At 32.1% G+C, this 14,383-nt stretch overlaps 1 protein-coding gene and 1 long non-coding RNA gene across 3 annotated transcripts; one reads left to right on the forward strand and one right to left on the reverse strand.

Moving 5' to 3' along the window:
- Positions 1 to 254: 254 nt before the first annotated feature.
- Positions 255 to 10,968, reverse strand: LOC125062520 (polypeptide N-acetylgalactosaminyltransferase 35A-like). 2 transcript variants are annotated; one of them, XM_047668512.1, is made up of 11 exons: positions 10,678 to 10,968; positions 10,264 to 10,533; positions 9,889 to 10,024; positions 9,221 to 9,653; positions 8,420 to 8,660; positions 7,698 to 7,843; positions 6,126 to 6,278; positions 5,162 to 5,379; positions 4,439 to 4,568; positions 3,695 to 3,829; positions 255 to 2,626 (listed from the first exon to the last, which is right to left on the reverse strand). In XM_047668512.1, exons 1-11 carry the CDS (start codon positions 10,772 to 10,774, stop codon positions 2,495 to 2,497), a joined length of 2,091 nt encoding a protein of 696 aa, XP_047524468.1. In that variant the 5' UTR covers positions 10,775 to 10,968; the 3' UTR covers positions 255 to 2,494. The 2 variants fall into 2 exon arrangements, with proteins under 2 accessions (XP_047524468.1, XP_047524469.1); XM_047668513.1 differs by lacking the exon at positions 10,264 to 10,533.
- A 770-nt stretch (positions 10,969 to 11,738) lies between these two features.
- Positions 11,739 to 12,766, forward strand: LOC125062851. The gene is made up of 2 exons (XR_007119348.1): positions 11,739 to 11,877; positions 12,178 to 12,766. It is a non-coding gene; the product is annotated as an uncharacterized LOC125062851 (long non-coding RNA).
- Positions 12,767 to 14,383: the final 1,617 nt, after the last annotated feature.

A 14,383-nucleotide genomic window follows, 5' to 3' on the forward strand; every position in this document is an offset into this window, starting at 1 on the left:
AGCGGTGCCGTTAACTTACAACAGCTGCAATGTAACGTTGGGTGACGTCACCCATACGTTGTCTTCAAATAACACCGGAATAGGTTTTCTAGAGAACGTTGAGTGTCATCGTAACCTCAAATAGCGGTGATTTCATTTGCATGACGGCCGTCATAGCGGTGATAAACAGTAGTTCGACGTTTTTCGCGTGTAGCGGTGCGCATATTTTATTAATGCAATAACTTGGACGAGCGAAAATGATGAACAATTAATTGATTTTGTTAAAAATCATGAAGCTTTGTACAATATCAAATCCAAAGAGTACAGACAAGCTCAGATGAAGCAAAATTTGTAGAACGAAATTGGCATAACACTTCAAAAATACGGTCGCACTACTAGGAACCACAGCTTGGCTACCGTAAAGACGACCGTTAATAACAACCGTAAAATGATGGCCGTTAGTTAACGGCACCGCTTTTCTAGGAAACCGTAGCTTTAGCACTACATCCATATATGGACTCAGATTTCATTCGTTTCTTTGATCATTATTTCATAGGCGAATGCTACACGCTCGATATTTATCGTGATATTTATCTGGTATTTTTTTTAGTATACTACACACTCGATACGAATCGCGTCAGTACGACGGTAAATTTCATTGAGTACACTCGTACGTTTCGTATTATAATAATGAGTAACAATATTAAGAAAGCTTGCGTTGCTATTATATTAGCGATAGCATTGAAAAAACGTATAAAGCGAAAGAAATGGGCGAAACATTGGTTTCAAGATAGAGAAAAATATACACATCTGAATTTATTAAATCAAATTCGGGAATACCAAGAAAGGGACGACTATCAATCGGCTTTTCATTTTTATTCAAAAATTTCAGCATATGAAATACCCAAGACTTTGGATTGTACACATTTTCCGCTGCAGCACTCGATCGCTTCGAATCTGTTATTTTTTTAAATTCTTTTCTATAGTTCGATTTTAATGAATTGATCTTTGCAATCACGTCTTTAGCTGTCGCGCCTGGTTTAATTTTCTTAAAAATTTGAAGCAGCTGCTCATACGCATTCGCCCTTTTCACTTTATCAATTATGTTTGCATTTGAGCTGTCCCATATCTCAGGTAGTGTTTCTAATACAAGTATAAATTCTTTCAAGTGTTTTTGGTCGTTTGTTTGAAGTGCGGCGGGCGCCGACTCAATATGCGCGTCCTCTTCCATCGCTGGCAGAATTAATTGTGACGCGATAAATATCGACCAGAGACTAGACGCTCGATATTTATCGACGATAATTGATACGGATCGTGGATTTTTAGATTTCTAGAAATCCAGCGATCCGTATCAATTATCGCCGCACTTCAAACAAACGACCAAAAACACTTGAAAGAATTTATACTTGTATTAGAAACACTACCTGAGATATGGGACAGCTCAAATGCAAACATAACTAATAAAGTGAAAAGGGTGAATGCGTATGAGCAGCTGCTTCAAATTTTTAAGAAAATTAAACCAGGCGCGACAGCTAAAGACGTGATTGCCAAGATCAATTCATTAAAATCGAACTATAGAAAAGAATTAAAAAAAATAACAGATTCGAAGCGATCGGGTGCTGCAGCTGAAAATGTATACAATCCAAAGTCTTGGGTATTTCATATGCTGAAATTTTTGAATAAAAATGAAAAGCCGATTGATAGTCGTCCATTTCTTGGTATTCCCGAATTTGATTTAATAAATTCAGATGTGTATATTTTTCTCTATCTTGAAACCAATGTTTCGCCCATTTCTTTCGCTTTATACGTTTTTTCAATGCTATCGCTAATATAATAGCAACGCAAGCTTTCTTAATATTGTTACTCATTATTATAATACGAAACGTACGAGTGTACACAATGAAATTTACCGTCGTACTGACGCGATTCGTATCGAGTGTGTAGTATACTAAAAAAATACAAGATAAATATCACGATAAATATCGAGCGTGTAGCATTCGCCATACACAAGTAGGTGATCAGTCTTCTGTCTACCGATATTTGGATTTGAGACATGCCGGTTTCAATGTTTTCCTTTACCGTACGAGGAACAGCACATAAACAGAAAGTCCATTGGTACACGGCCGAGGATCGAACCTACGACACTACGCAGGGTTGAGAGTCGCACACTATTGTAAGGCATTATAATTTTCAACAAATCCACAATTTATGTAATTGTATTATTAAAAAGTCTTCAAAAAAGCTAGTTTAAGCTAAACGGTTAAGTTTGACTATTTAGCATCACTAAACTCTTAATTCGTTGTAAAATTAACACAACAGTTAATATAGTTTTCTGTAAAAGGTGTAATAAAAAAATAATTAAATAATCTGAATTAAATCTAGTCTCAAAACTTAATACTTAATTTGAAATTCACATGAGATTCGTATATTACAGTAGAGAAGTTACAATACAACAGAATATGAATATTGCAAAATGTTAATTAATCACTACTTCTATAACTAAAAGTATCATAGTTTACGATCTAATAAAATCCCATTGATTTTTCGAGTCGTTGTTGCAAATTACCATCAAAATAGGTTCATTTCGGTAGGCGCGATCGACTCCCAAACACATTCCAGCTGCTGCGTTATAAATTGGGCTCCCAGCCTAGAAAGCCGTAAATATTATTAATTAATATACAGGGATATTGGTATTTCAAGTCGGTAGGAGGTGATAGGGTTGACTATTTGTGATAATATTAGGGCCTTACATATGAAATTGGCGTTTTGTATGGGCGGAACGAAAGGTAGATTTTTTTAAATTGAATATATTTAATTCAATTTTATCAAAGTATGCACCATTGCTATCATTTTTGCCATCTTATAGGAAGTTTATTGATCCCTTTACTAAAAAAAATATTCCAACGGGAATCAATAAAATCGTTTTTTCGACACCACCGCCATGCCATACACATCATCCTTCGAGCCGTTTCTGCAGCACTGGTGACACGGTGGATCTTGTACTCGTAAATAATGCGATATTTCATGTTTCCCAATTTATAGAGTGAAGCAAAAAAAAAACGGGAAAATAAAATTGAATTTGGAATTCCCAACCAAAGAGGAGATATTTAAGGTCAAAGTGGCCAGGACGACAAAACGTCTATTTCATATGTAAGGACCCCATATGAACATAAGCACGACCTTAGCTAACCGCAACCTAGTTGTTATGCATTGTTGAAGAGCTAAGAAATTATATTTTTAACATAACAAGCCAAGTTTCATAACTTTTTTTAAGGCAACATGCCTAATGCCATGCCAAGTAGGAAGAAAAAGTCTCAAAAGATATTGATATAATAGTTTCTCGTGTCGCATTTTTTAATTTTTCCGTTAGTTATTGCTTTAATATTGATAAACAACCAGTGTTTAATAGTTTTTATAATTCAGGAGAAAAAACGAGATTGAAATTGATATTTTTTAAAATACATTTTTGGTGTTGCAGCAAAGCAGCTTCTAAGGTTAGTGAATCTAGCAATTAAATAACTTCTTTTATACAGGTAATAGTAAAAAATCTTTAAAAAACTTAAAATATTCATCTTTTAAATAAGGGAAAGTAGGAACTTTCCATAATACAAAAAGTTAAGTTAATTTTGAAAAAAAAATTTTTTAACGCCATCGTCCATCTAAGTCATAGTCAATCCAAACATCAAAAATAATTAAAGTATATCGTTTTACTCACCGAACCCTTATGCTTCCACTCCTGTGTACTTCCCAGCTCATGACACTTTCCAAGTAACGGTGATACATTATTAACAGCATCGAGACACAGTGTACGTGCTAATACTAGTTCACTTCGATCCGTTTCAAACCAAACCTAAAAATTCGTTAAGTATTAAAAAAAACACTAACGTTTCGTTTAATTGGTCAAAAGCATGCATACTTGCATTATTATCTACTACTGATTTGCATTATCTTGACGTGGCATAATAATGAGTAGGTGATTGTGTATAGAATTTGTACGGTCTTGTGTCCAGGATGATTACCTATTCAAAATTCTAGGTATCCACTAAAATAAATTACTGAGGCTGATATATGGCCCTCAGAGCGGGCCATAGACGGACCGCATGTTGCAGTCAAGACAGACTGCAATATAATAACTTTAAAGCAGGGTCCACACTATGCCGCGGTAGGCCGGGCGGGTTGACCCGGGTGGGCTAAGCCGGGCCTACCTACATTATTTAGTTTCAACACAAAGACTGGTGACTTAGTTGAAGAGTACTTTTTAGAAGTTTTTTTAAAGTGTTAGTGTTAAATAAAACAAACTGAATCTAAAATACAATAATTCGTCTAGTTCCGGCATTTTCTAACCCGGCAAAGCCGCCCGGGGCGTCTACATCAACGCGGCTTAGGCCGCCCGGCCTACCCCAGCATAGTGTGGACCCCGCTTAAAACTCCTTTGTACTAATATAGACAACATATTTACCTGATTAAGACTCCTAATACAGTTCACTAGTACGAGCCCACTACCTTTAGTCTTGATGTCTTTCGCACTTTGTATACAAAGGCTCGTGTTCTTCAATCTTATTTGATAAGAATCTGTGTAATTTCGTTTTCTGAAACAGATTTATTTATCTTATGCATTTCATTTTATTTTCCCGTATCACGACGTCCTTCCACAACTGAGCGCCATTGCGCCATTTGCCGCGAAACTTCACTATGTTGAACCAGCTGCCCACGGAAGTATTTCCGATCCAATTTGACTTAGGGTCTTTCAAGAAAAGAGCGTACCAATACTTAAAAGGCTGGCAACGCACTCGCGAGCTTACTGGCATTAAGCATAAGCAGCGTTTTAACATAAGGTGAGCCTCCTGCCAACTAAACTATTAAAAATTTGATCAATTTGATACGCAAAACGAAGTACTGCAAGTTTAGGATCAAAAGCCCGTGGAGTAAATGTTCTATTGACACATTTTAATATTTTTTCAAGTTGAATATTAAAGTAATAAACATTATATATATAAGAACATATTTTTAAATATGTTTCTAACAACTAAATATAATTTTGTAAAGATCTTCCTTTTTAGCGTTCAAGTAGGTGTCCTATCTTAGTCTGATTTTAGTATCACATAAGCAAATTTAATAGTAAAACAAAATAATTGCCTATTAATAAACCACTGATCAGGAATGTCTCTATTTTGTATCTTACCTAGAATGCCACGGCTGAAATTTGTTCTTGTCTGGATCATTGAGGGCTTGAATCCTTTTCTTAGCTATTGAATCTTCCCCACCCTCCAGTTCTGGGTAAACATTCTCAAGATACCACTTGAAGGACTTGCATTTCAGGTCCTGGCGAAGTTTTTGACGTTCAGAAATATCACCTATGGAGACGTGAGCAGCTGCCGGGTTGTGTTCGATCACTTTATCCTGAAATTATAACAAAATACCTAAATACCATTCTGGATGTTCTCTTGTCTTTTAGTTTCTCTGACATTTTTTGTGGACAAACATACTAACACTTACATAATTTTATATTATAAGTGTTAGTTGTTTCTCTAGTGTGTGTGTGTAGTATTATGTACCTCTACAATAACTCATACATACAGGTGTAAAAAGAGAATACCTCATTTTATTCAGTTACAAATAAACTGTAAAGAGACAAATGAACCTATGGATATTTAAATATCAATATTTTGGTCATTCGTTAAATACCGCGATATTAATAACGTATGTTGTTCGTCTTAAAATAGTTTTGTATCTATTCAATAATTTGTTTTATAACATGGGTCTATCTGTATTGTCTATTCTTATAATTATATGGCTGAATGATGGTGACAGTCTTTTCCAATAATTACTAAGTCATATGCATGTAATTAATTAGGAAAGAATTAGAAACATTTAATATATATATATTGTAAATTAAATGTTTATAATTAAATTATATATGTATTTATATACATCTCATCCAAGTACAAATATTAAGTAAACAAAAAAAGTAAACATATACATGTGCCATTTACCTTTAAGTGATTTTCTCTGTTACCGAAACGCGAATTGTATATTGTAATTGTTTTACAAATAATAATTGCTTTAAAATCAGCATCAATGTAAGAAATTTTAATAAAGAATTCTTAATACTTATTAATAAAATATTTCTATAATGAAATGCTTACAACGTATTCGTCCATCCACACACGCGCCATTCGCATAGAATTATGTAGCATAAAGTCCTCTTTATTACCAAGGCCATACGGCCTGCGTTTCCTGAACACGTGACCCACACGACTGCAAGGTATTAATTCCAATTTCCCACCACACATCCATATCTAAAAATAGAAAAAAGATTTAATTATAAATGAAAACAGCTAGTATACATAATATACAATATATATAATATATATATATATCAGGAAATGTTATGATCGAGTCAATTGACCATGATTTTTATTGTTGCTTTGGTTGATTTACTATTACTTTTAAGAATCATTATTTAACTTAATTAGTTTTATGGTTTGAAATCGTTACCCAACTAATAAAAATACGAATATTGTTACAGCCAAATAAATTGTTGTGATACCAAATAAATAAAAGTGAGATCGGTGCTTTGAACCCGCTGCTTGTTATAATATAAGCTAGTGTTAAAAGGAATTAATCTAAATTAAATATTGTACGATAATTATTTGTGTATTTTGTGCTCGCACTTTACCCTCATGACGCTCACTAAACCCACTAATGACGATGTCAATATCGATGGGGTTACGATATTTCTCTGACATCTGTTTGATATTCTGAATTTAATATCTTTTCATTCCCGTTATTCATAAAAACTATCCAATCTAATTGCCCTCTTTTAACCAAAATACTCTTTCATCTTATACTCTCCAAATATGTTTATCATCATGTAATAATGTCTTTGAGCGACTTCTTAAAATTCAATATAAAGTGAACTACTCAGATTTAAATGTAATTTCCCAGAAATATAATGACTTATTTATATACACATTGAGGTCGAGCTTATAAAATATCTCGCAATTCGGTAACCCTTTTGGCATAGTTCTTCCCCAGCTCGCTCCAATGAGTTCTATCATTGGTAACTTTGATCCAGTATGGCCCCAGGGTAGGGCAAGGTCAACTAGCCATCGTGTTTTTGGGCCCCCCTGTCTTCTGATCCTATCTCTTGAATGCCCGCATGTAGATACAGTTACCCGTGCGCTCCATTTATTAAGTTTTCATTACATGTCACCTGTCCATCTTCATTATAAGCGGTCGATACAAGCTAGTTTAACCTGATTAACTCTAATAAATAATGGAAGTAGTTCACGATGTAAACGGTTTTGCATAAACTTAAAACATGATGTCTTCTGAAGACACAAAGCTCTTGCACTTTTGTTTCAGCGTCTGATTTATTATTATTTCTGTTAATAGTCCGACATCAATTCTTAAACATATCTGGGTTCTGAATCCACGACCTCTGAATCGAGTGTTGTAGTGTGGACTCAGTTTCTGCACTTAGACGCCCATTTGGTCCGTTGTGCGTAAAGTCCTAGCTGTTTTACCCAGCTTAGCAGCTTCCAGAAGCTCAAAAGTTTCCTGGGCACTTCGCAGGCTTCACGGAGCGACACGGAGACGTCACTGGTCTGAGGATTTCTGTTCGTTGAGAAGACAAAGTCACGGATTCCGGGACTATGTGGATGACTAATTCCCCTGTGTTAAAACAGGTACAGTCTTCCGCTTATTTAACTTACCCTAAACGAGATTTCCAGATTTTCTCCACCCCATAGGTTCATTCCAGAATCATATTTACCAATTTTATTGAAATATTCCCTATATATAGCGAAGAGGCCACCGGCTATAGTCGGCGACTTAATTGGTTTTACAAAATCTGCATCATCTGAAAATCACAAAAACATATCATACATATATTATATTTATTATTTAATGATCATATTATCAGAACAAGTTATTCAAGCAAATTAATACAAATTATACAAACCAACCAACAACAAGTCAAGTAATTTAACGTTTTAGGAAATTAAAAGTTACATGGAGTTACATATATAAAAGATATAGAACAGAGGGCAAATGAGCAAGAGGCCCAGCTCATGTTAAGTTGATGCCCATGGACACTCACAAAAGTTTAGGAGTTTAGTGAATATAAATTATCACATGAAGTTGATTCTCTAGTTAAGATTTCTGAAAACATGGTAGATATATAGAATCCTGCAATTTCTTTGATATTGATTCGCTGGAACTAGATATAATGCATTTGTTACTCCTCTTTTAAATTGAACATTTTACTCAATAGCTAATAATTCTTAACTTTGTTCTATATGTTTATGTTTGAATGTGTATTCCGTTTTTGGCTTTTGTGTATAATGTACTTGTTTAGATATTGTATAATACTCGTAAGTAGCTGTAGGAATACGGATAAGAAAATAAATAAATAAGAAAATGAGTACTGGTTTACCTTTAAGGATACTTTTAGGTACATTGTCCCATTTATAGTGCAGACCCCAATTAAAGCCACCACGAACTAATGGACTTGCAGTATAATCAAATGTGTCTGCATTAATAACATCTATCATTGGAGCTACAACTTTTGATGAATAGCGTGTATCGACTCCATTCACTCCTATGGATATTTGTGACAACAATGGGGGTAGCCAATTCTCATTCACCTCAATATGGGAATCCAGGAATATAAGTACCTAAAATGAAAACAACAGGCAAAAATCGTAACAGAATGGACCACATTAAATTACACATGCAAGCAAGTTAAACCAAATAAGATATGGAAAGATGGATCCCAAATAAGACAGCCTGGATAAGTCCTGGATATGTTCTATCCAACTTAATTATTATCAATGATGGTTGTAGGATATTTTAAAATTTTAAGACTGTTTTTTCATTAGTTACCAATAATAAAACAATTACGAATAATCTATTTAGGACACATAGAAACAAAAATAAACTGGTAACTAATATTTTTATATAACAGTCATATTAAATAATAATGGGCTTTGTTCTCAGTAATTAGACTATTCTAGCCTTCAGATGAGCTATACATGGAATGTAGCTTAAAAGATTTCATATATTATTAATAAACAAATAAGAAGGCAGCGTTGAAGGTACTAAACTAAACTAAACTTATAAAATTTGTTTTAATTTTTAAATTTATCAATCTTTATTACTATTATATATTATATATATAGTATTATATTTCTTAATTATTAGATCCTTTCGATAAGGTGTAAGCTTATTCACTTACCTCTCCTACACTATTATCTGCTCCATACAACCTTGCTCGTATTAAACCTTCTCTCTTACTAGTTTTCAATAGCCTAATATTTAAGCCACTTTTAGACAATTTTGCTGCTTGACGGTCTGTGGTCTTTTTTAACTCACCATTATCATCATTAATATAATCAACAATATTTTCAACATCTATATTGTTAGTTTCAATCATTTCTTCCTCTTTTCTCATTCTATTATTCAACTTATCAACTGCTGTTTGGATATCGGTATGTAAATTTTCTATGTCACTAAAGTCATCAATCAATACTATCTCTTTTAAGTATCTTTGTTCTGTACGATCTAATATTGAATGTATGGACCTCATGAGAGTCTCAAAATGCTCATTGTAAAAGCAAATTATTATTGATGCTTTAGGTAGCCTCTCTGGATATTGCATGGATTTACACCTGTAATTAGTTTGTGAAGTAGTGGATAGTTTTAATTAAAATGCCATTATATTCCATAAGATCTGAATACTAATTGGTGATTTTTAAATAATATAATATAATATGAAATACAAGTAAGCATTAGCTTGGATAAATAATATTTATTTTGTTACACAAAAAAGTGTAGATAACCTGTCACATATAGTTTTTTAGACGGCTTAAGTTTAAATATAAAAATCCAACAAGTAAAACTTACAGTTTATGTCTTGTATCAGGTAACTGTCTATGATTTCCAATTCTCTGAGAGATGAGTGTATTAAACGCATGTAAGATGTATCCTTTTTCTCTTATCCTTACATCTTCTTCATTGCGTATTAACCCATTTTGATTTTCTGTAAATACATTAAAATTGTAACATAATATTATTTAACAACCTAATTTTTAAATACACAATTATTGTTTACACTGTAATTAAAAGATAATTTAATTTAAATTTTAGTTATTAACTGAATTTTTCAATTCCTCAGAAGTATTGTCTTTTAGCATGACAAGCATTTAAGCTAATATAATAGATCCTGTTTTATTGATATTACTCATCATCATTATAAACAAACTATTGAAATGTATTTACCCAGACTTTTATCCAATTTAAGGGGTTTCTGACCAAACTGCTGGGAAAACTTCTCTTTGAGCATCATTTTTCTCAAGTACTCGGAATGATCTCTATTATTTTTCCACAGCCTACTTGAATATTTAGAATTCGCTTTTAAGTTATCATACAAAAGATTCTTTCCTTCTAAACCAACTATAGACTTATCATTATTTTTCAATCTATATTTTTCTTCTGAGTTTACTAAATGATATTGTATTCTGTGTTCTGCATTTTGTATTTTATTAGAACCTAAAAATATAGGCATGTCATTGGTAAAAACAATGTTTTGTGCATTCCATCAACAAGAAACTATACTTAAGTATTAAGATATAATGAATATAATATACCCCAATATTAAAACCCAATTATAATTTATCTTTGTTCGAGACTTACCGCTCACACTGAGCAACCAGTAGAGGTACAACGAAACGCTCCAAGTTGCTGACGCTGCCAAGATGCCCCAGAGAAATATATTAATAGTTTTACCCATATCTTGTAGTTTGAAATCATTAAAAATAAATAGTAGTAGTAGTTAGTATCTCCAAAAAATAACTTATTTTTGTCACAACTCTATTCCTTCACTTTGTGTTATAAATTTTTATAAAAATTACAAAGGTACTGTCTATTTACAAAGCAGCCTTCAAAAAACAAGTTTCAACGTTCAACGTTTACGTCTCAACTTTCAACAAGTGTGAAGTAAATAGTAAGTAATGACAGAGAAAGTATGATTGACAGATAACATTGCAGGGGGTCTAGCCAAGATGGCTTAACAGTAGTGTATGTAGAAAGTCGAAAACTAAATTTGTATGAAAATGACAGCTCGTGTCGACAGTCGGTAGCCTAGGCCCTAAAGGCGTGAGTCGGGATACAATAAGCGACGCCATGACAGTGCTACGAAAAGACACATATTAACGCTTACGCTATTCGGTAGCCAACGGCCAATTAATGTTTCGGCAGTGTAGAAAAAACGGCGTTTCTCCGCCATGTTTTAGCGTAATCTCAAAAGCTGCTGTTTGCAATAATTAAGTACAACTATTGCCATCTTTAATGGCTACCGTTTTAAAAACATGTCATATTTTGGACGTTTTAACGAAATGGTTTTAATTTGTTATCTGTCTTTTTTTAACGTTCTCGTGTAATTATAATAATTTAAACTAGAGTTCATATTTTTAAGTTAAGAGTTTTAGTTTTTCTATGAATCAATGCGAGGATAACATAATAGACACAGATAAATATGAAAATATCAAGAAAATCAGCAAATTAGTAGAGGTAAATCCTAGTTATATTGGATATCTCTTATTGATATTTATATTGCATGTAAGTTCATGAAATTGTTATTTAATTTAAAAAATACATATACCATTTAATATTGCATATATTATGTAATCACAAAGTAAAATTATTGTACATTTTATTTGTATATTTCAGATGATAAAGCAGTCACTAATGAACATAATTAGAAGTTCTAAATATATTTTATTGTAATTATAATAGAAGCTAATGATATAATATTGATTATATTAATCAAATAAAGTGGATTTATACTTCATGAACTTTGGAAATATAAAATCTAGTGAGCAATACTAAGGAATGGTAAGCAGATATTTTCTTTAATTATTTACTAAGTTAATATACTAGAGAAGTTATTATAATATTGTTAATGCATGAGAAGTTTGAATTCAAGTCCTTTGGGAGTTACTGACATTGTTTGGTTATTAAGAACTTTAATTGACAAAAGCAGCAGTGACAAATTAAGTATATTTTTAAGTTTAGAATTAAGTAAAGAGTTTTAATACTAAAGTTACCTATTGAACAAACCTTGGACCAATCTTACAGTTTAGTTTGTCAGTTTTCTATTTGATCAAAGTACTAACTAAAATATTTTCTTTTCAGAAAAAGAGAAGCTATGGAGTATGAAATAATGGTTGGTTAAGTAACATTACCTCAAGAACAGGAAACAGTAACTGAAACTATGTTCTTCAACATTTAATCTTAATAAGTTCAGCAGTTTGAATGTTAATGAGACATTATTATAAACAAACTGCATTTGTAGATTTTGGGAAGAATTATATCTTTACAATAACTATTATTATTTACAATTGTTGTGTTAAGGAAACAATCACTATTTTTTAATCGCCCAGGATGTATTCATAGTAACTGTAGGTATCATAGTAATTTTATGAAATTATCACATCTAACGTTAGGTTTTATGAATTGAACAATTTTTTGTATATAACAGCACACAAACAAGATATTGACATTGCTGCAAACTAACACTTACATTTATAAGTTAATTATCTACATATATAAATATGAATACATCTACATTAGGTAGTAATGCATTTAATTTGATGCACCTGTGTGTGTTCAGTAGTAATGTCTGTATTGTTTAATAAGTTGTTACATATGCTTATTTTTCTATGTAGACTGCATTATGTTAAGAAAGATATTTGTGCCTTATTTTAATAAAAAATAACCATAACTGAAACATTTTTATTTTGCTACCTGTTTGTTTAATATTCCTAACTATTAGTAGGTACGGGTCATTCATATATGCATTATCTGTAAAATAAACTAATATTGTGAACCACTTTAATGGCTTTTCCTTCTAAAGAAGACAGGTAAATTACCAAAAATAAAACTGACAAATACATAACATACAATGTTTATTCATTTCTTACTTAAACAGATTTTGCATTTACATATTCACTAGTAGCAAATCACTGATATAACCAAAAGTTAATTGACATAAATATTAACTTAAAATAAGCATCAAACTTAACTTTATATCTAAGATGTTGGAGCATCAATATGGAGTCAAAGGTTGATTAAGGGTTATAATTTAAGACTAAATTTCTATTTTATAATTTTAATTAATCCCTCTTTTTTATAAATATATTATAAACAATCAACCTTTATGACTCTAACTTAAACTGAAATTGTTTGATGGACATAAACAGAGATAATTCCAACTAGTAGCAAATCACTAATAAAATCTACACTTTTATATAAATCTGCTTACAAATTGACATTAAAAATGTTCAAGCACAAACACCACACCTAATTAAAGCTTAAATCAAACTCTAATTTCAGTGTTCACACTAGTCTACGTTTTTTTTCTATTGTTTTTTAATTCCTTGGACTTTATCAACTTCTAGTCAACCTTATTTTCACTCTTTATTTATCAATCCACAGTAGGTACTATTTCTATTGTTTCTTCTAAGCGGTAACAAAATATGTTGCTTCTTCATTTCGCAGATTAGTTGTGAGGTCAAATCCTAAAAATATCAAAGTATGAGTAGGTACTACTAATTATTATTATATATCGCGATTATGCAATTTCAAAATATTGTATTTATTTGTAGCCTTAAATTTCTGAGAAAACATGAAACAAAATATAATTAATTTAAACATGCAATTAAAATTCATATATTCACTTTGCACCTTCCGTAAATTCCACTTAAATCGAAAATTGTTCCAACCTTGCTGACATTCTAATGTCCCTTTTGCAGCTTCCAATTGCAAATTTACAAAAATATTGTAAAGTTTTAACTTCTATTTGTTTATAAAAGTGACATTAGGAATACATTTAATCCAGAGACAATATGACGGAATAAGGTGCTACGAACAGCAGCTCGCATCTACGCTGTCGACTTTGCGGTAATGTATCGACATGCCTCTTGGCTACGAACGAAGCGTTTTCGACAGTACAATTACGCAAAAGCGGTAGTGTATGTAGAATACTTTTCGACACCAATATGGCTAGACCCCCTGGGCAAGTGAAATTTGATAATATCATTTTCCTCGCCTTCCACAGAGAAAAATAATTCCGGTAGTTAACCCCTTTGTGGTTTCTTTTTATTTTTGTACCCATAGTTTATTTATAATGTTTAAGCAATAAAAAAAAATTGAAGACGTTAATAATTTGAAGCTACCGCTTGGAAGGAAAAGTTCTCAAGCCTAACAATAAATTAATTATTATCTCTATTAATATTATTATGAGTTATGGAACATGTTTCCTATTGGCTACCACCCTTGTAGCGTTAAGGGTGCAATAGTAATATTTTATGCAATAGAACTAACTAAAATTATCATAAAA

The sequence above is a fragment of the Pieris napi genome, chromosome Z (assembly GCF_905475465.1).
Source record: "Pieris napi chromosome Z, ilPieNapi1.2, whole genome shotgun sequence".
In the NCBI taxonomy this organism is placed as follows: Eukaryota; Metazoa; Arthropoda; class Insecta; order Lepidoptera; family Pieridae; genus Pieris; species Pieris napi.